The 22,426-nt window shown below is 45.3% G+C and overlaps 1 protein-coding gene across 7 annotated transcripts in view; it reads left to right on the plus strand.

Moving 5' to 3' along the window:
- Positions 1-22,426, plus strand: part of HEG1 (heart development protein with EGF like domains 1) — a 90,008-nt gene that overhangs the window by 39,739 nt on the left and 27,843 nt on the right. For 5 of the 7 annotated variants that reach the window (XM_033210963.1, XM_033210959.1, XM_033210961.1 and 2 more), the window contains 8 exons: positions 1,673-1,972; positions 2,695-4,086; positions 5,521-5,637; positions 6,268-6,387; positions 10,391-10,494; positions 13,448-13,506; positions 13,750-13,910; positions 18,240-18,374. In XM_033210963.1, coding sequence (XP_033066854.1) covers positions 1,673-1,972; positions 2,695-4,086; positions 5,521-5,637; positions 6,268-6,387; positions 10,391-10,494; positions 13,448-13,506; positions 13,750-13,910; positions 18,240-18,374 — 2,388 coding nt within the window. The remainder of the gene's footprint in view (positions 1-1,672; positions 1,973-2,694; positions 4,087-5,520; positions 5,638-6,267; positions 6,388-10,390; positions 10,495-13,447; positions 13,507-13,749; positions 13,911-18,239; positions 18,375-22,426) is intronic. The other 2 variants (XM_033210962.1, XM_033210964.1) reach the window with 1 other exon arrangement.

Raw genomic sequence — 22,426 nt, forward strand, 5'->3', positions numbered from 1 at the left:
ATGTGATGTGGAAAAGCATGCATTTATCATGAAAGAATACCACACATCCAAGCGGGGGATATTTATGCTCTTTTATGTCTGTGCCTGGAAAACACATTATCTATATCTCCTAAGCAAAAGGAATCATTTTTCACCCTCACTACTATGGGGATCAGGACTTCTACCTTCTCAAACCAGGATCTTGAGTTTCATAGCCTTTCCCTTTTACATCTCTTCAGTACCCTCTTCTCTGCAATTCATGCTCAGTTGGTTCAAGAGGAATATATGATTTCAGTGTGATCAGATCTTAGAGTTCAGTTATAAAGAGCTAGATAGAAAGTAGCCACATTCCTGAAACCATCTCACTGTGGGTTAACACAATGCTTTATCTTGTTCCCTCAGAGTCACCCAAAGCTGATGGGTTCTGCACTCCAACCTTTTAGAGTTCTTGACCCGCTCCCTCTTCTGCATTCAGATTCAGCACCTCCATTTCATGTCTGACTCTCTCTCTACTTTGTTGAGCCTGTAACCCTGATGTGGTCATTGGCCTAAATTTCATTTAACAGAGAGTTTAGGATCTCCCTATACAAGGCCTTTTTCTCTTTGCCCAGAGAAATCATACTCAGTTAGATCCTGCTCTTGAGCCTCTCCTGGTTGGCTCTCCACAGGTCTCGAGCCCTTCAGCCTGGCTTGAGTTGCATCCCTCTCTGGCTTCTGGCTTTCTCAGTGATGCTCATGGCCTGTGCTCATTCTTGTCAATTCAAACCTATCCCAAAATGAATTTAGCCAACACTCAGCTTTACACTGTTTTCCATCAAAGCATGGCCGTGGGGTACTGACAGCCAGTCTGGGCTGGGAATGTGAATAAGAACCAGAAAAGAACCTGTTTGTTTGTTTGTTTTGTTTTGTTTCGTTTTGTTTTTGTACAGCCAGATTACGAAGGATTTAGGCCAAGGAGAATTGGACCTCATTTTCATCATTTCTGAAAAGAAGGGTTTGTCTGATAATCTAACAATCTAAGATTAGTTCTAAGACCCTTTAGGTTTGTAGCATAAACATATACCCAAAAGAGAATGAAAAGAACATTTATTCATGTGTCATCTTCCCTATTCCATCCCCATCAATGGAATAAAACACATACATTTTAAAAAATAAAAGAAGACAAAAAACAAGCCCGCCTTTCACCCCCAACCCCAGGCTATTTCTTTGCCATTGTACTAAGCTCTAGAATGACTGGCCCTGTGGCCATTCATGTATTCCTGGTCCTTCCAGAAGGAAGAGCCTTCCAAGGAGGACTATGGACTCCCTCCTGGGCCTTGTGCAAATGTCTAAAGCCCCAGTAGGGTTATTAGTCTTTCACCCACTGTTTACCTCCTCACCCCCACTACCAATTTCTCTGACATAAACTCTATTTATTATGTATCACTGAGCAAAAATCCAGTATCGATCCTATTACTAAAGTAATATACCCTCCTATAAATCCAGGGTGCCTGAACAGATGTGCTGATCCACAGTTCCTCTTGAGGTTTCAATCACTGAGCCATGTTTACAAGAGCAACAGACATCTCAGATAAAGACCCTAAGAGTACAGGGAAGTGTCTTGGCTCCCACGGCCCAGGAAGTGAGGCTTGGTGCACAATCCTGTTTCTGTAGCCCTGCATTTTTCAGCCATCCCCTTTCGCTCTACTTTTAGCCTTGGAAGACAGCCAAGAGCCGGGCCAAGCGCTTGGTGACAGTTCCGCCAATGCAGAGGACAGGACTTCTGGGGTGCCCTCTCTCGGCACCCACACCTTGGCTACTGTAACTGGAAATGGGGAACGCACACTGCGGTCTATCACCCTCACCAACACCAGCATGAGCATGACTTCTGGGGAAGCGGGCAGCCATGCAGCGACCATGCCCCAAGAAACAGAGAGCGCCTCTCTGCACGTGAACGTGACGGACGACATGGGCCTGGTCTCACGGTCACTGGCTGCCTCCAGTGCCCTAGGAGGTGGGGTGTCTTCCACAGTCTCTTTTAACACATCCCTTCAGCTCATCTATTAATTTACGCACAGTCCTGAGATGATTCGGTTAGCTGTCAAGCCAGAAAGTGCCTTATAAGCTCTTTATGAAGAGAACTTTCTAGGTTCTCCCATGTCAGGAAGGTGAACACCCCTCCGCAATTCCCACCCCCAGCCCTCCACACACACTCACCTAGGGAATTTGGGATAGTGTCTGCTGGGAGACTTAAAATAAGAGACCAACCACTTGTGGCTGAGGTCAATCTCCTAGGAAAGAAATATCTCATTCTACAGAATGGCAAGTTGGGAAGGTTTTCCTTTTCTCATTTAGGCATAACAGTTATTCTATTTGGGGTCTTAAGAGCTTTTCAGATATCAGTTTGCTTTTATCGAAAAAGGCATGTGGAGGGAATTTGGAACTCCTCTCCATTTTTAGACTCTTAGTCCCCACTTCTCTTTTGTTACCATTTCCACTGCCACTACCACTGCTTCTGTCAGAAGGTCAGTCTGCTCAGAGGAGACACTGACCACTCCTGCCTGCCCACAATGTCTTTGTTCAGAGTGCTCACCATTGAAAGCCACCTCTCCAAAGCAAGTGTTTCACCCACTTGAATTCACTGAGTTCCAGGACACTGAAAGTCTGTTTGATAGTGTATATTTCAGAGATTTGTTGTTCTTTTATTTGACCTAACTTTGGCTTTTCCCTTTACAGTCACTGGGATTAGCTACGGTCAAGTGAGTGGCACAGCTACTGAACAAAGGACTTCCAGTGACCACACAGACCACACCTACCTGTCATCTACTTTCACCAAAGGAGAGCGGGCATTACTGTCCATTACAGATAACAGTTCATCCTCAGACGTCGTGGAGAGCTCAACTTCTTATATTAAGATCTCAAACTCTTCACATTCAGACTATTCCTCCTTTTCTCATGCTCAGACTGAGAGAAGTAACATCTCATCCTATGACGGGGAATATGCTCAGCCTTCTACTGAGTCGCCAGTTCTGCATACATCCAACCTTCCATCCTACACACCCACCATTAATATGCCAAACACTTCGGTTGTCCTGGACACTGATGCTGAGTTTGTTAGTGACTCCTCCTCCTCTTCCTCCCCCTCCTCCTCTTCCTCCACCTCCTCTTCCTCATCTTCTTCTTCTTCAGGACCTCCTTTGCCTCTGCCCTCTGTGTCACAATCCCACCATTTATTTTCATCAATTTTACCATCAACTGTGGCCTCTGTGCATCTACTAAAGTCTACCTCTGATGCATTCACACCATTGTCTTCCTCACCATCACCTTTACCAGTATCCTTAACAACATCTACATCTGCCCCACTTTCTGTCTCACAAACAACCTTACCACAGTCATCTTCTACCCCAGTCCTGCCCAGGGTAACGGAGACTCCTGTGACTTCAGTTCAGACATCAACGATGACATCATTTATGACAATGCTCCATGGTAGTCAAACTGCAGACCTTAAGAACCAGAGCACCCCACACCAAGAGAAAGTCATTACAGAATCAAAGTCACCAAGCCTGGTGTCTTTGCCCACAGAGTCCACCAAAGCTATAACAACGAGCTCTCCTTTGCCTCCATCCTTAACAGAGTCCTCCACAGAGCAAACCCTTCCAGCCACAAGCACCAACTTAGCACAAATGTCTCCAGCTTTCACCACCACCATTCTGAAGACCTCTCATCCTCTTATGACCACTCCTGGCACCCTGTCAAGCACAGCATCTCTGGTCACTGGTCCTACAGCCGTACAGACTACAGCTGGAAATCAGCTCTCGCTGACCCATCCTGAAATTCTAGTTCCTCAAATCTCAACAGAAGGTGGCATCAGCACAGAAAGGAACCAAGTGAATGTAGATGCTACCACTGGATTGATCCCTCTGACCAGTATACCCACATCAGCAAAAGAATTGACCACAAAACTTGGCGTTACAGCAGAGTACAGCCCAGCTTCACATTCCCTCGGAACATCTCCTTCTCCCCAAACCACAGTTGTTTCCACGGCTGAAGACTTGGCTCCCAAATCTGCCACCTTTGCTGTTCAGAGCAGCACACGGTCACCAACAACACTGTCCTCTTCAGCCTCAGGTAAAACACAGTCATGCAAGCACATGTTAACTGCAAGGCCCAGTCCAGCACTGAGAGCTACATGGGGCTCGGGGTTCATGTGAATTTGTAGAAATGGCTGGCATTTGAAATAGCCTCTGTTTTGTGACCTAAAATGCTTCCTGTTTAAACTCTTAAAGTGTAAAAGAAGGTCATGGGTAGGCCTAATTTTCTCACCCCTGTGTTGCATAATGCTTCCTGAATAAAGAGGAAAGGATGCATTGGCCATGTGTCACATCAGTAGATGGTACAATTGCAGCTTTTAGTGTCCTGTAGTTGTAAGAGCTTTTCAAGCATGCCTTTAACCCCTCAGAGGTCAGAGGAGGGTAGTGAAGCAGGATTGCAAGGTAGAGAAACTCAAGTAAAGAAGCTTAGATGGCCTGGCTGAGACAGGGATCAACTGGGTATCTGCTTCTGGATTAGATCTCAGAGTCTCTGAGTTAGGGCTCCCCAGTCACCAGGGGGCTTCTTGGCATCACTGGGTTTCTCTTGATCCAGGGAAGCCGAAGCTCCTTTGTCTCCCAAAGAGTGTGTGGCTAGTTGATAAATGGGAGTGGGGAGACATGTAAATGAAAAGATGGTGAACTAACCTTTTCCCACAGTGACTGCACGGCCAGGGCTCCTTTATATCACACTTAGGGTTGTTTTTACAGCCATGTTGAGGTTGCCGGTACCAGGAAAGTAAAGTCAGCCAGATAATCCTTTGTCATTTAAGGAACAGTAGAAGGAAGTAGGATGATGCATCTTTTCATGTCATGTTCAAAATTACACTTTTGGCTTGTCCAGACACGGGAAAGGAAAACTGCTGTTGGAGAAGGAGTGAAATGGAAACTGGCGTCTTAGGGAAGAAGGAAAGAAGAGATGATGCTTTGTAGTGGCTGGAGCAGAAAGCTCAGTGAGCAGTACAGTTCCAACCTGTCAGCCACAGTCAACCTGGGCTGGAGGCTCATAAGCAAACCATTCCTGTGCCAGCCCAAGAGAAAGGACAGGGCACGTGCGCACACACGCACACAGAGTAAATCTTCTAGCAGGGGGATGAGTTGATCAGAGATCCTTTTCCCCCCTAAAGTGTGCTTTCAATTGACATTGATTCAAGTAGAATTTTCTAAGTGTCACCAAGGTGATATAATCATCAATCCTGAATGGAATGACCTGTAAGGTGCATTTGATTAGAATCAGTTCTTGCATTCAGAGATCCCATTGTCTAACATTTATATCTGAACACAAACTAGTACCAGGACGCTGTCCCACTGCACCTCTGGGAAACCCATTTTACTTTTGTAATGTTGCCTTTCAGGGCAAGTAAACAGAAATAAGCAAGAATCACATATTAGCTGGGAGAATTAAATATTTACCTAGAGTCGCCTTTACATTTCCTGTGTGGTTAACTGCTTTACCCCTGGAATGTGTTTGTAGTCAACAGCTGTGCCACGAACCCTTGTCTTCATGATGGCGAATGCATCGCAGACAACACCAGCCATGGCTACCACTGCAGGTGCCCGCCTTCCTGGCAAGGGGATGATTGCAGTGTAGGTAAGAGAAAAAGTAATGCCCAGTGGTCTACACTATAGTACCACATTAGGCTACCCAATAAACTCCTTTTTCCTCCCAAATGTGGACGAATACACTGTTTTAGTTAATACCCTGCTTACTTGAGAGTTAGCATGCTTGTAGGTTGTGATCTGCAGGAGAATGTCAGGAACTGTAGTGTGGCATGGACTGTAGTGTGGCACTGACAGACTTCCTGATCTGTGTCTGTTCCCAACACTTCTGCCACACTGGACCCTATTCCTGCCCCTGGACTTTACTGTACTGATGCCTCAGCCTAGAATCCCCCTGCTGCCACCCTAATCTATTGATTAAAGTCCTTCCAGTTGTAGTCCAGGTGTTATGTGAAACAGTCTTTAATTCTCCCCTCCATTAAAATTCGCTGTTTTCCCCGTATATGCAAATCTTGTCTTGTATTTACAGTTAGTTGTTTATATGGCCACCTCCACCCTCAATAGATGGCAAGTCCCTTGAGGGCAAGGGTGTTCTCATATTCATCCTTTGGGGTCTCACAACACCTAGCACATTTGGCCCTTACTAAGTACTTGCTATACGGGGTTATGGTTTTGCTGTTTGCTACAGATTTAAGATGGTCTTCTTTTTTCTCCTCTACAGATGTGGATGAATGCCTGTCAAACCCCTGCCCATCCACGGCCACATGCAACAATACTCAGGGATCCTTTATCTGCAAATGCCTGGTTGGGTACCAGTTGGAAAAAGGGATATGCAATTTGGGTAAGAGACTTGGTCTATTTCGGACTTTATTCTATACCACAATATATTTTACAAGGTAACGTTTGTTATTTTTCTTCCTAATCAAAATCAGTATTTGTTCAAGGTACAAACTTAAGGAATATAGAAAAAAGTGGAAGCTATTGTCCATTATTCTAATACCTGGAGATAAAGCACCCTACTTTGTGTTATGTTTTTGATGTGCAGTATATTTTTACATAGTTGAAATCATAGGACATTTGTATAAACTTTATATCTTAAACATTTTCCTATGTTGTTAAAAACATTGTACAAACATCTTAATGAATGCATATTATGCCATCATCTGTGTATAATATTATTTGCTTAACCACTCCACCCTGGAGCTAGGGAAAAAAAATCAAAAAAAAAAAAAAAAGAAAGAAAAGAAAAGAGAGTAAAACTCTGATTGTCCTACCACATTCACACATTCTTTCGGTTTTTAAAAGTGACCTTCATGCTCTTGCTCACAGGCAGATGCATTCTGAGAAAGCTGCTGTCCTAATTGTATCACACAATTTGTCGTATTTTGTTCGCTAATTTGATAGATTCATGAAGCTGTTGGATTTTGAAAATAATCTCCATTTTGCAAGTTAAAAAGCAAACAAACAAACGAAACAAAAACCAAGGCCCTCACAAGGTGCTAAGTGGCCAAGCTTACTTAACGGGTTGGTGGGAAGCCTGGTTTCCAGCCCACAGCTCTTTCTATTACACCATAATGTGTTAATTTCAGAGGCTTTCTTGCTTGCAGGGTGTGACCCTTGTTAGAATATCAAGTTTAATGCATAACTTGTTGAAGAAGTTAGAAATGAAAGATAGAGTTGTTTGAGACAGAGTCTCACTCTGTTGCCCAGGCTGCAGTGCAATGGCACCATCTCAGCTCTCTGCAACCTCCACCTCCCGGGTTCAAGCGATTTTCACACCTCAGCCTCCGAGTACCTGGGGTTACAAGCGTGCACCACCATGCCCGGCTGATTTTTATATTTTTAGTATAGAAGGGGCTTCGCCACATTGGCCATGCTTTTGAACTCCTAACCTCAAGTGATCTGCCTGCCTTGACCTCCCAAAGTACTGAGATTACAGGTGTGAGCCACTGTGCCTGGCCAGATACAGAATTTCTAAGCTCAGTAAGGAAACTGGCAGATAAAATAACTCATCTTTCAATTGTCTTAAATTGCCCAGAGTGACACTTAACACACAAAAAGTGCTCAGTGTTTTTGAGAGAGCAAATATCTGTATCCTTTGAAAGTGCTATTAGCTGTGGGCTGAAGGGAATTTTTAAGAAGTACCCTACCAAAATCATGGTAGAATTTTGAAATTTGTTTAAAACACAAAGATCAAGTCAAAACATTATTTCAAAAAGAAGGATCTAGAAATAGAGACATCAGTCAAAATTAAGAATTTCTCTCATTCTGGCCTGGTGCAGTGGCTGATGCCTGTAATCCCAACACTTTGGGAGGCGGAGGCGGGCTGAACACTTGAGATCGAGAATTCAAGACCAGCCTGGTCAACATGGTCAAACCCTGACTCTACTAAAATTACAAAAATTAGCCAGGCATGGTAGTACACACCCAAGTAGTCCTAGCTACTTGGGAGGCTGAGGCATGAGAATTGCTTGAACCCGGGAGGCAAAGGTTGTGATGAGTCGAGATTGCACCACTGCACTCCAGCCTGGGCTGTACAGCAAGACTTAGTCTCAAAAAATAAATAAATAAATAAATAAATAAAAATTTTTAAAAAAAAGAATTTCTTTTATTCTAATAATGCACTTGGGTTTTAGTAAACTATTTAGCCACACCCTAAGAAATAGCCAGGAGTTTTCAGTTTAAGAACAGAGAAGCTGGAAATGATTTTGTTTTTAAGGATTGTGGGGAAAGTATATTTGCCCAGATTTGCCCAAATCAAATGATTTGCTTCCAGCTCCAGGGCCACCACCTATAGCACATGGCTTCTGAGCCCTAATTTCCTCATCTGTAAAATCACATTACCATCGGTCCTGCTTCCCACTCAAGATTATTGTGAAGATCAAATAAAGTAATATATTTGAGCAAGCTTTGAAAATGGTAAAGAGCTGTCCAGATGGGAGGTATCATTTAACTTTAATCTTCAAACTCTCGGACCAGAATTGAAAGCATTGAAAACAATAAACTGCTCTGAGTGCAAAGTAATCATTATGGCTCTTTCCCAAAAAAATCATTTAGATAACATACGGAAATCAACATTTAAATTGTAAGTAAAAATTCTACTTAAAGCCAGGTGCTGTAACTGCAGGTATAAAGGTGTAATAAGTGTCTTTAAAAACAACAACAACAACAACAAAAACCCTGCCTGGAGTGAGTGCAGGTTTGGGATGAAACTGATATATCTTTATATTCACACAGAAAGCAGAGGCCACATTTACTGTCCTGACTCAGAATAGACCTATGAACCTGACATTTGCAATATGAATTTCTATACAGAGAGTCTGGGTATCAGCCTAGACATGTGAGATGGAAAAGTGAAGAAGCGGGACCATAGTTCTGGAAGCCTGTGTGCAGAGAGTCCCACAGGTAGCACGGCTCAGGAGGAGAACAGCACTATGGCATTCACAATCATCTTTCCCTTTTCAAGTCATTTAGCTTCATTGTTCAGAAACCTCAGAGGAACATGCAAATTAGAGCATGCTGAAATGCTTTCATTTGGCCAAGAATGTTTTCAGAGAGCTCCCTGCTGCTCAGAAAGAGTCCTAAGCAGCTGGCTTCACTGAACTGTAGAACAAGCAAAAAGATGTTAAGTAAGGATTAAGCGCTTTAGACAGTAAGTGTGAGATGTTAAATGTTTTCCCTGGCTCATTTGTGGGTCTTTTTCTCAATTCAGCATGCAAGCTTTTGGAGAAAGAGCAGCTTCATGGACTTCTGTGTCTTGAGTTACTTTTTTTTCCATCTGGAGGGAAAGATAAGCATTTAATATCAAGGAAGATAAGAGCCAGCGATAAAACACGCCATACTAAATTTTGGTTGCCTGCCCATTTGTAAGCCCCATTCGCCTCTGGCCCAATCAGCACAAATTGATGTTAACTGGAATTTTATTTTATGAGTGAAATGGGCCTTGAAAATGAGGCTGCTTTTTTTCATTTCCGAACCCAACAGTGTCTTGAATATGGGCTGTTTTCATTATGTGGCTTCTAATCATGGAGTCGGCAGCCCCATGGAGTATAGGCCCAAGACAAATGCTTGGCACCTTTCTTTCTCTCAAGCCCCTTGGGTGTCCTTAGGATATCAGATTCCTCAGGGCACAGAGGTTATAGGGGAAAGAAGAGCTTTGAAGATGGACACGCATATGCTCCAATGCCAGTGGTGGCCCTTGGGAGCCTGGGTGAACTTTCTTAGGAAGTTGCCTGACCTCTGAAAGCCCCCTTTATCAATGATAAAATGGGAATTTCCTCTGACCAAGTGGAATGGGGTTTTGGATGGGGGTGGCTCTAAGGACAAGAGAAACCTGAAGCACCCCATTGAAGTGGAGGGCATGACTCAGTTGGAGACCTCGGAGGACAAGAGCTTTCCTCTGTCAAAAGCCTGATGAGGCCTGAGGAGCATTTTTAGTGTCTAACACATCTCCCTCCCTCCACCTAGGATGACATTGTTTAGACCTGTTCGTTTTTCTTCTTTGTAGCAGCTTTCTTGGGCATCTATTATGTGGGAGGCCATCCTAGGGACATTGCAAAGGGTCCTTCTCTTAGCAGCCTTGCACATACACAGAAGGCTCTTTGGAGTTTCTCTCTCTCAAAAGTTTGCTCAATCTAAGCCTTTAGCACAGTCCAGTAGATGCTCACTTTGCTAGAGAAAAACCTAGAAGAGGGAGAGGAGGTCTTTACCCATAAGGAGAAAGAAATGCACAGAGATTATCCTGTGAGGCAGAGTAAAGCCAGACACCCCAGAGATTTGCAAACACACAGCCTTGTGTAGGTTCTTCTATTGTGTAAGCTAACAAGTTATGTTCTCATTTTCAGTTAGAACCTTTGTGACGGAGTTTAAATTAAAGAGAACTTTTCTTAATACCACTGTGGAAAAACATTCAGACCTACAAGAAGTTGAAAATGAGATCACCAAAACGGTAAGTGTCCTGAATGGCGTCTTTCTACTAGTCTTTTGTTTCCTAGAACAGATTTTATTCCAAGAGGAAACTGCCTAGGGGTCAGCTCTGTCTCCTGGGCTCTTCGCTTTTGTTATATTTGGAAGGAAAACTTCATGGTAAACTAAAAAGCCTTTCAGAAATGGAAGCGAGGTGTGGGTGCCCAGTAGAAGAGTTTCTTCAGATGTGTCCTCATGCACAGTCATGTCCTTTATCTGCACCTTGGTGTTTCTTTTCCATGTGCAAACTCATAGTCACAGACATGCAGATGACAGGCACCAGCAGGAGCTGTTGGTGAGGAAGAAGGGCCCAGAAAATCTTACGGTCCCATCTGCTGTTGACAGGCTGTGTGACTTTCCCCTTGTATTTTGGAGCTCTGGGGAATGGTACTCTTTTTCCTCAAAGGAATGCCAAAGGTGCAACAGTTAATCCTGATGCCCTACGGTTTGAGAACTCACTGTATAGATGACTGAGGGGCCTTTGGTTCTGCTTCTTTCCCTCTTTGCCTGCTTTTTATCAGAAATTAAAAAAGAAAAGAAAAGAAAAATGCCATCCTGGGCAGCATGGCAAGACCCCGTCTCTACAAAAAAGACAAAAATTAGCTAGGGTTGGTGGCATGCACGTGTGATCCCAGCTACTCAGGAGACTGAGGTGGGAGGACCTTGTGAGCCCCGGAGGTTGAGGCTGTGGTGAGCTGTGATCGAACCACTGCACTCCAGCCTGGGTGACAGAGTGAGACAGTGTCTGAAACAAAAGAAACCCCCCAAAACAGCAACAACTAAAAAGGAAAATGGAGAGGAAGAAAGAAGAGAGGAAAATGAAGCTCATATAATAAACTTTGCTTCTCAACTGCTATCTGAGTCAGAGATTTGACTCGTCTATACAGTGAGTTTTTAAACCCTAGGTTCAGAAAATTGAAATTTACCATTAAAAAACTTTAGAGATGAATTGATTTCCAATCTCAATGTTACTTGTTCTTTGTGGATAAGAGTTAGTATATTAGCCAGGAATTACACATTTCTATGGGACTTTTGACTTTATTTGTGTAAAATGCAGCTCCAGTTCTATTTCTCTATCTCCTGAGCATTCCCTTCATGATAGGGACGATGTCAGATGGCGCACTCCTGGAACAGGCATTGCCAGCACGTCTGCAGAGAGAAACCCGGGAGGTCTGGAAGTGAATGACATTGCCTGAGTCCATGCACAGCAGGTGCAAAGTTGGGGAACAGTCCACTAAACCACCCTTACTACTGATACCAACTTCAAGTTCAGGCATCCCCAAGATCACCCTCAGTTTCAATATTCACTAGACGAGTCACAGAGCTTACTAAAAGCAATTATATTCGCAGCTACAGTTTATTACAGTGCAAGTCAACAGGTTTAAATCAGCCAAGGAAAGAGATGCATAGGACAGAGAGGGCAGAGAGTCCGGGAGAGTTCCAAACACAGAGCTTCCAGCTGTCCTCCCGCTGAGGAGTCATGCACAGTGTTAACTCCTCCTGGCAACAGTGTGTCCAGTATGCAGGGAGTACTGCCAACCACGGAAGCCTCCAGAGCCTTGACTGGGGCTTTGTCATGTGGCTGACCTCAATCTCGAGCCCCTCTAGAGGTTGAGCTGATACCATGTTACCCAACCCCACCATAAATCACATTGTTGGACTCTCTGGCATGGCCCAGCACCCCCAGGTAAACAAAGAAGTTTTTATTACACAGCACATTCCAAAGGCTTAGAGATGGCCTCCCAGGATCTAAGAGCAAAGGCCTGACTTCCCTGGGGCCAAGGTTAAATTCTTTACTACACAGCAGAATTTTATGTCTACTAATCCTACACCTTGTCCCTTCACCACAGCTACCCCTTGGTCGTGCTGCAGGTGGATAGCTCCTGCTAAGATAGTTTAAGGGTTTAGAACCCTATGCAGAAGGGTAGTCCTTCACATTACATGGTGCTCAGTGACTTATTTGACTTGCTATTTTTTGCCCAGTGTCAATGTATAATTTACTGGTGATGTGACATACCTGTCCCCAAGAAAGAGTGAAGATTAATGAATCATTGGCTGGGAAAGCCACTCAAATGGTCTTTCCCGAGATGTTATTCTGTTTACCAAACCTGGAAAAACAGGTTAATAATAAAACAACAATAATAAATCATTGCTATTAGGCTATAAAATGATGTCATAGGAAGCCAAAAAGGGTTTGATAATGTCCCATGTTTGCCTCCATCTTCTGTAGAGTGGCATGTAGACAGGTGAGCCTACACTGGGCCCAGTACTGAGACCCTCCGCTCTGGGAAGGAAGTCTCGATAGCTCCTATTGTGCAGGGCAGCAGGGAAGCAGGCCTGATATTTCATGCTGTAGAGGGATTTTCTACTGTCTCCAAGGGCACAAGGCAAACGTAGGGAGAGTAGCTCTTAATTTGCTCTCAACAAAAGGGCTCTTGACCCACGTAATGTAATTTCTCACGGACAGCCTTTTTGAAGAAGACTTGTCTTTGAGTTAGGTCAACTCATTGTAGATTATAAGGCGTCTATGTAGGGCCTGTCAGAGCTAGGGTAGCTAAAAGGAGCCTTTCCAATGAGCTCGTTCACTATGCAAAGTCCAAATAAACAGTTGCCTCTGAGTTGTTTGAAACCCTGGGCCTTAGGAGAGAACTGCTCCTTTGAAGATGTTTTGCATCCAAGGGTGCTATTCTGAACATCATTTCCTGCCAAGATTTTCCCCACTGATTTACTCTCTGCCTCTTTCTCTTTGTACTCGTGGAACAACAGAAAGGCATTTAAGAGGGGAACAAAAAAAGGACACCACTTCTGTGCAAAACCGCCTGCTGATAACTTGATGGCTGGAAAATGCCTGTTTTATCCTGAAAATAGGAAACTGGTTCTAGGTCTAAGGCTTTTGTCTAACTCACAGTTAACGACAGACTTGTTCTTCCTTTCAGTTAAATATGTGTTTTTCAGCGTTACCTAGTTACATCCGATCTACAGTTCACGCCTCTAGGTAAGTAACAGATTACATTTGCTTGTGAACTAGTCTGTAGAAAGGGGAGGCTGTTCTAACATGGGTGATAGCAACAAAACCGGGCTGTTTTCACCCAGCCATGGGGCAACCCAGGGACAAGGTCACTGACCTTCATGCTTTCCCATTTCGTCACTGAAGAATGGTGATGACACTCATTTCCAAAAGCCTTGGGACCTACGTGTCATTTCAGGGCTATTAAAAACCCACAAACTTTGCCTATAGGGAGTCCAGCGTGGTGGTGATCTCACTGCAAACAACCTTTTCCCTGGCCTCCAATGTGACGCTGTTTGACCTGGCTGATAGGATGCAGAAATGCGTCAACTCCTGCAAGTCCTCTGCCCAGGTCTGCCAGCTCTTGGGATCTCAGAGGCGGATCTTCAGAGGTAAGAGGGCAGCCCTCTGGGAGGACCCTACCCATATTGGTAGGCACAGACCTAAGATGGAAATGCAAGGCATCCAGGGCTCAGACCAAGGAAAGGCCCTCACAGAGCCTATTTTTGGCATGGGTGTTAAGTCAAAGACCTTTGTGCACATGCATCTTCTTTTATGTGTGCATGCATGTACAAACACATGCACACACACACCCAGAGTCCTGTACACAAGCCTTGAAGACACCTGGTCACTGGCATGCAGCTCCTTCTATTTCTTTTATCCAGTGTTGATGTGGGAGGGGAGGGGTATAGGAGCTGATGTGACACAGCAGAAGTCACTCTTTTTCCCTTGAAAAGTTCCAGCTCTCTTTGGGGAAATAGAATGTACATGCTTGTCAATGATCCAAAAAAACCTTCATCTGGCCAGGAGCAGTGGCTCACATCTGTAACCCCAGTACTATGGGAGGCTGAGGTGCCCTTCAGCCCAGGAGTTCGAGGCTATGATTGCACCGCTGCACCCCAGCCTGGCCACAGAGTGAGACCCTGCCTCAAAAAGCAAAATAAACAACCACCACCAAAACCTTCATCGTGATACATTATTAGGTTTAAAAAAAAACACAAAACAAACCCATGTGCGTTATTACCCATTGTTTGTGTTTGTTTGCACATTATAAATGCACAGAAATGAGACCAGAAGAATGGAGGCCAGAATGCCCACAGTGGCGCCATAAACAATTATTTTCCTTTTCTCATTCTTGCTTTGTCTGTTTTGTCAAAAGCTTCTATAGTGCCTCTGGTGTGAGGCAAATGAAGAAAGGATTGGAGACAAGTTCAAAAGGGAAGTTTGGGTCTTGGAGGGGAAGTTTCACCTCCAGGACAGGAAAACTCAGCTGGAATCTAAAGTACTTCTTTGCAAAGGGGGCTTGTCCCTGTTGCCACATGCTATATGATCAAAGTTAGCTCATCTTACTACACAAGTAGGGCTGGCAAAGGATGGAGGATCTAGTCTAAACCTCCCACCTGGCATCCAGATGCTGGACATGAGTAGAAGATATCAGATTGTAACAGTCTGCTGGTAGATCCATGACATTGACATTCCCAGTGGGCCTGGGTTCCGTAACCGCTGGTCAAGAGAGCTTTCTGGAGTGGGCCTGTATATTACAGAGCTTGGGAGCCAGATTGTTAGCCCTTCATTCTAGGGTAAGAGCTGGAGCTTGGCCCATTTAAGGCTAGTTATTAATTTGAAAAAAAAAGCTAAACCTCTGAAGTTGAAGTTACTATTGACGGGGGAGTGAGGTAGAAAGGTCATGCCCCGTCCGGGCGCGGTGGCTCAAGCCTGTAATCCCAGCACTTTGGGAGGCTGAGATGGGTGGATCACGAGGTCAGGAGATCGAGACCATCCTGGCTAACACGGTGAAACCCCGTCTCTACTAAAAAATACAAAAAAAACCTAGCCGGGCGAGGTGGCGAGCGCCTGTAGTCCCAGCTACTCGGGAGGCTGAGGCAGGAGAATGGCGTAAACCCGGGAGGCGGAGCTTGCAGTCAGCTGAGATCCGGCCACTGCACTCCAGCCCGGGCGACAGAGTGAGACTCCATCTCAAAAAAAAAAAAAAAAAGAAAGATCATGCCCCATTATATCATGCTCGAAACTTTGAGACTCTGTGGTTTTACTTTTTTGTTTCTCTTGCCACGGATTCAAGGGTACCAAACTGTCCTCCCCAGTGCAGTAGGAAAGTCACCTTTCAGTTCACTAAATATTTATGGAGTACATTCTATGTGATCAACATTGTACCAGGTTACTTTTTGTGCCCCATAAATGCATTCCTGCCTTTACAATTCAAATGCCAGTCATTTGGATTTGAAAGAGCCTGATCATGGCAGCCCTACCCACCCTCTGACTCCCATTCTTCCAACTGCTTGTGTATGGTTTATGGGAAAGTACCTCTCACCCTTGCTGCCTTGCTGAAGTTCCTATTTACTTCTCCTTTCAGAGCCCATGAGAACAAAGACAGCTATGCATATCGACTGAAAAAAACAGGCTTGTTTCCCTGTTTTTCCTCCCAGGTCTTCTTCAGGTTGTGCCAAGACCAGCCTGGTCTCATGCTAACCTTTCTGAGTGCTAGAGAGGTGGCCTTGACAGCTTCTGATAGCTGGGTGTTTCCAGCATAAGGGCAGTGCTGGGCTACTCTGGACACTGCCATTGGAAAGGAGGATTTTCTGTCTTCACTTCATAAAACATCCACTTCCTTGTCTTTCAAAGAAGTGTAGCCCTTGTCGTCTCCAGAGGTTTAGTCTTTGGAAATCCCCCATGGAATGTCTCAGCTTTAGATTTACTTAGAGTCTCATTGTCTGTGTTGGCGGATGTTATGCCCAGGAAAGACCATGGGAATTGTGAATGTAGCAAAGTCACATCGCCGGGCTTTACATGAAAATGGGGTTCTATGTGGTCCCATTGGATGGATTTATGGTAGAATATTCTTTGAGAATTTGTAGGGTGGTGACTCCTCCACTGCAGAAGCGGGCCCTGTGTCCCATGCTTTTGCGTAGATCTGTTTCTGTGCAGGGTACAGTTGCTCCAGCAGAGTGATTTGCCAACGGGCTGGATTAACGGGCAGGGTAGAAGGAAAACGTAACGTTGGCTTCCAGAAAATATCTAATCAGGCCAGGCGACTCTGGCTGGCCGCTGGACAAGGCAAGTGTCAGCCTGGACAGGTTTCTGCCCTGGAGGAATTTCTTTATATTAAGGCTTGAGGACTGGCAAAGCCTTCAAAGAGTTGAGATGAGGGATTGTGGAAGTTCATTACCTCCCTGGTGCCAGCTTTGCAGTGTTTGCCTGGTGAGATTTTCCATTTTTAATTTTTCTCCCTTAAATACAAACTTTTTACAATAAACAAAGGAAATTCTATCACACACACAAATGTGGTTCTGATTGAGCACGCCAGCTTCCACTGATAAAGGCAGGAAATTCAGCTTTGAGAACTGGAGTTGTGTCCTAAGCTTACCTCGTGTGACCAGGCTGTCCACCGGCCCTGAGCTCTCAGGACTCACAAAAGGGGGCAGATGTGAGGAACCCCATGTGGGGCGGCAGCTCATGTCACCAAAACCTGCCTGGGCAGGGGCAGTTTTGCACTTTTAAAAGGGGTACCTGGCTTCTGAATAGGTTGGCTTCCTCCTTTGGGTGGGAAATGGGAGACCATGGCTAGAAAATGGGCAGCCATTCCTCCCTGCACAATAGATACATGGCCCTTCCTCTTGGATCTTTCTTCCCATTCTGAACTTGAGCTTGCCCCCTAATAACAACAACAAATATCTAGCTTGCCTTGCCCTGCACATGGGTGTAAATAAGGTACTATCCACTATCCAGTTGGTTTCCTATTTTTGTTCCATTCTCTGTGTACCCCATATACACAGTAGGCCTATGCACCCTTATTGTGTATGCTGTAGACAACTTCACAGAGGGCCATATGCCCCATAGGAAATGCTTTCTGATAATAATGAAATGATTCTTTGTCATCCATAAAATAAATAAGGCCCTAAAGTGAATGACGTAGCAAGCCTGAAAGATGGGCTCCTCTGCCTGCCTGTTTCTCTCTGCCTGGCCAGTGACAGGCTGCCATGTGTACCAACCAATCCCTGTGCAAGGCACTGAAGACCCAGAGATGAAGAAGCCTCAAGAACCCATCAGTGGAATGGGGGAGACTGCCTGATAGACAGAATTGCACTGCAGCCCGGGGCAAGTAGATTGTCTTTCAGACCCCACCTCCTCACCAGTGGGCAGGGTGATGTAGGCAGCACGCTGTCAGGACAGCGAGCCACCCTGCCACAGGGAGTGGCGCTGGGCCTCTTTTTAGGCCATGCAGAGACACAGAGCTGACATGCACTTCCACTTGAGATAGGTCTGGCCTGCACTCCTGTTCTTAGCCCGAGTCTCGGCTTCCTAAGAACTTGGCCTTATTTTCTGGTTGTGCTGATCCTTTCCCTGCAGTCCTTTGGAAGATACCAGGTCGTTAAGGGCTGTATTTGCAGTGAGCACCAGAGGAGGGAACAGGGCCCTGTTTATTCCAGTTTGGTTTTTCAGGTGGTCTGTGGCACGCTGTGAGGGTGTTTTCAATGGCGAAGGCTGGTACACAGCCTGCGGCTGATCAGAGAAGGAATGGCAGAAGGCAGTGCAGATGGACTCCTGAGAGGAGTATTGCTCTGTGGAGACTTTTTGGAAAACTGTTCTCAGCCTCTTGAGATAGAAAGTTCATGCAGACGCACGAGCTTTGAAGTGGAGGAGGTTTTAAGGTTTGAAGTGGAGGAGGTTTTGTTTTGTTTCATCGTCTTGTTTTTCCATTCCAGCGGGCAGCTTGTGCAAGCGGAAGAGTCCCGAATGTGACAAAGACACCTCCATCTGCACTGACCTGGATGGCGTTGCCCTGTGCCAGTGCAAGTCGGGATACTTTCAGTTCAACAAGATGGACCACTCCTGCCGTGGTAAACACAGCTTCGCCTGGGGTTCTGTGCCCCATCCTGGGACTCTGCCTGGTGCTCTGTCTCTCTCTCTGTCTCTCTCTCTTGCTCTCTCTCTCTCTCTCTCTCTGCTTAGGCGTGACCATTCTAAACTGAGGGTAACTGGTTCTTGTTATTTTGCTCGTGGCAGGATTGAATACATTATCTCCTTGGAATAATAGCATTATCTTTGACTGGTGCATGCTGGTCTGGCCAATTAAATTCAAAGGAAGAGAGAATGGAATGCCTGTGGCAGCAGTGCCTTTTCTTTTTTTTCCACTTAAAGGAAGTTAGAAAAATTATTGTTTTAATTCCCAAAGCTTTATCTATTGTCTGCTAATCTTTCAAAGTGGAAGTACAGGCATAGAGTCAGGCTTATATCTTTCAGAGGCAGCTGAGGCCAGAGTCAAAGCCTGACTCTGCCTCCCTGACCGTGTATCCCCTTGGGCAAGTTACTTTGTTTCTCTGAGCCTCAGTTTCCTCTTCTGAGAAATGGGTATGCTGATCCTCTATTGGCTGTTTATTCTAAGAGTTAAGGAAAGCAGTGGATATAGAGGCCCTTTGTAAGCCATCAGCATCTGCTCTTGTATTTGGTCCAGGTTGTTGTTGAATTAATGAGTTCTGGTTTTAAAGGTCTCATGCAGTGTTTGAGAGCAGAAATCTATTCTACTAACCTTTAAGGTGAGACTTAAATTCATTTAGTTTGAGGGAAAAACTGCTCAAAGAATGTAGTCCAAGAATACTGCTTTAAAATAAAATTAATTCAGGTCCAGAGCACCATGCACCCTGACTTACAGAAAGGCTGCTGCAACTTGCAATCACCAGAAAAACTAATGATATAAAGGCCATCGTGGATGGCCAGTTTGCCTACTCAATCAACACCTTGCTGGTGATAGATGTCAATGGATGTTACTGGAATCTAATAAAAATCACATACTGGGGCGAGGTGACATGCCAGTTTTCTCTATCAGGACTTGCCATTGGAGGACTTGTTCATCACAGATAAAAATATATTTCAGGGCAGCACTCTTATCCTGAGCTTCAGACCCTCTGACTTTGTTAGGTTTGGATACAGAGTTCTCAAGTGCTCATCATTAGCTCTCCAGGTGACACCTGTGATGGGTTTTGAAGGGGAGGGCCAACTCTCGTTGGGCCTAGGTCCTGATGTGTGACTAGCACACAGCATGTCTCAATGCCATGCCAGACTGCCACATTGCTACAAAGAGATGATGCTTCCTCATGCCATCTTTTCTGCTTTAATGCAGAGGGTTCCTTGCACCTCTTAGAAATGGGGAGTTGAACCGGGAGCAGTGACTCATGCCTGTAATCTCAGCACTTTGGGAGGCCGAGGTGGGCAGATCACCTGAGGTCAGGAGTTCAAGACCAGCCTGACCAACACGGAGAAACCCCGTCTCTACGAAAAATACAAAATTAGCTGGGTGTGATGGTGCATGCCTGTAATCCCAGCTACCTGGGAGGCTGAGACAGGATAATCTCTTGACTCGGTGGAGCAGAGGTTGCAGTGAGCCGAGATCACGCCATTATACCACTGCAGCCTGGGCAACATCTGTCTCAAAAAAAAAAAAAAAAAGAAATGGGGAGTTGAGCCTGTCTTCACGTGGGAAGGGGGCTGGGCTAACATCCATGTGTGTTGGGTGCTGTGCTGCTGACAGGGGATGACACAAGGTAGGCAGAGGATGGGCATGGTGCTGTGGTGTTCCCTGTGAAGAGTGTCTCAACAATGGCCCTATCACCTTTGCTTCTGGCTGGCCTGCGCCACTTCCTCTGTTTCCAAGTCAGCAATTTTATAATCGTTTCACTTACAGGCTAGCATTAACAATAGCTGTTAAAGATTTACCAAGTGTGCTGACACAGGCACCAGCCACCTTATGTTGACCAAGTAAGGACTCAAGAAGCAGCATAAGGAAACCTTGGTTTGCTTTTGGGCTTGTTGCTGAGACCCAGTGAAGCCCTTTCTTGGCAGTATTTGCACCATCAGGCCTCTGATGAGTGGATCCCGGAGCTTCTTGGGCCACAGCCCTTTAGGCTGGATTCTGATGGGTTAGCAGTGACATCTTCTGGCCATCAGTGCTGGAGCACTGACACCTCAAATCAAGGCTCAATCCCGTGTATAAATAGAGGATAGAGGAGTGTGTGTTCTCTAAATCACTGCAGTTCAAGCTATACATTAGCAAGTCTCTATGTTCTCTGCTGCGTGTGCACGCATACACATACACACACACACACACACACACACACAATGTGTTTGGTGTCTCACAGAAAATGTCTTTACCAGACTTTCAAAGCTACCTATAAAATCAAAGTAGATCCCTCTCAATCCCTCTCATAGGTTTCTTAGCTTCCTTCCATCATGCAGGCATCATGATTAATTCTTTTTTTTTTTTTTTCTTTTTAGAGACAAAGCCTTGCTCTGTCACTCAAGCTGGAGTGCAGTGGTGCAATCAGGTCTCACTGCTGTCTTGACCTCCTGGGCTCAAGTGATCCTCCCACCTCAGTCTCCCAAGTAGGTGGGACTACAGGTCCTTGCCACTATGTCCAGCTAATTTTTGTATTCTTTGTAGAGATGGACTTTTGCCGTGTTGCCGAGGCTGGTCTCAGACTCCTAGGCTCAAGCAATCCACCCACTTCAGCCTCCCAAAGTGCTAGGATTACAGGCGTGGGCCACCACACCTGGCAATGAATTCTCACAACCTGTTTGCATGTCTCTTTCTTTAATCAGACTGCCAGTGCCTTAGGTGCCAGAACCGTGTCCTGAACAGTGCAGGGTTCAGCAAATGTCTATTGAATAGATGAATGGATAAGGCAGCAAATAAGACAGGAAAAGATTGGCATGGCTAGATATAATTTCCTGCAAGGGAACACAAGAGTTTTTAAGATGCCACTGTCAGCTGGGCACAGTGGCTCATGCCTATAATCCCCGCACTTTGGGAGGCCAAGGCGGGAGGATCACGAGGTCAGGAGTTCGAGGCCAGCTTGGCCAATATGGTGAAACCCTGTCTCTACTAAAAATACAAAAATTAGCTGGGTGTGGTGGTACACGCCTGTAGTCCCAGCTACTCAGGAGTCTGAAGCAGAAGAATCGCTTCAACCCAGGAGGCAGAGGTTGCAGTGAGCCGAGATCCCGCCACTGCACTCCAGCCTGGGTTACAGAGCGAGACTCCATCTCAAAAAGAAAAAAAAAAAAAGATGTCACTATTTACTTATTTCTATTTTTAAGTCCGGAAGACTTGAATTCACTTGTGCCTTATGGCAATAGGGGAAGCCCAGTTTGTGAATATATACTAGCCGTTGCCACATTCATTTCATCTTCAGTGCTCTGTGTCAGAATACCTCTGGGGCAGGAGTCTCCAACCCTACCGGTTTGTGGTGTGTTAGGAACCAGGCTGCACAGCAGGAGGTGCAGTTAGGAACCGGGCTGCACAGCTGAGCTCCACCTCGTGTCACATCAGCGGTGGCATTAGATTCTCATAGAAGTGTGGACCCTATTGTGAACTGCACACGTGAGGGATCTAGGTTACATGGTCCTTATGAGAATCTAATGCCTGATGATCTGAGGTGGAACAGCTTCATTCCTAGACCATCTGCCCAAGACCGCTACTTTGCTGGTCCACGGAAAAATTGTTTTCCGTGAAACCGGTCACTGGTGCCAAAAATGTGGGGACTGCTGCTCTAGGGTGAGTGAGATGAGAAGCTGGGTCCTAAGGAGCACAGTAGCACCTCACTGACAAGTTTCCCCAGAACAGCTCCATGGCATAGTAGCACTCAACCACTGATGAATGACGGAATGAGCCCATTTGAAATAGAGAAATATCATGACGTCAGGGAACCAGGTCACTTCTGAAACAAAATGAAAACAGCCCAACCCATCAGCTTGCGGCAGGACAACAGATGGACCTTACATCTGGCTGGATGACAGCCATGGAGTGGACCGCCTCCACCCAGCAGATGAAATCTAATGTTGGGTGGGGAGACTGGATGTAAAAACATTTCCAGGAAGAAGTGTTCAAAATAGAACA

This window comes from Trachypithecus francoisi, unplaced genomic scaffold (genome assembly GCF_009764315.1).
Source record: "Trachypithecus francoisi isolate TF-2019V2 unplaced genomic scaffold, Tfra_2.0 Lachesis_group0, whole genome shotgun sequence".
Lineage (NCBI taxonomy): Eukaryota > Metazoa > Chordata > Mammalia > Primates > Cercopithecidae > Trachypithecus > Trachypithecus francoisi.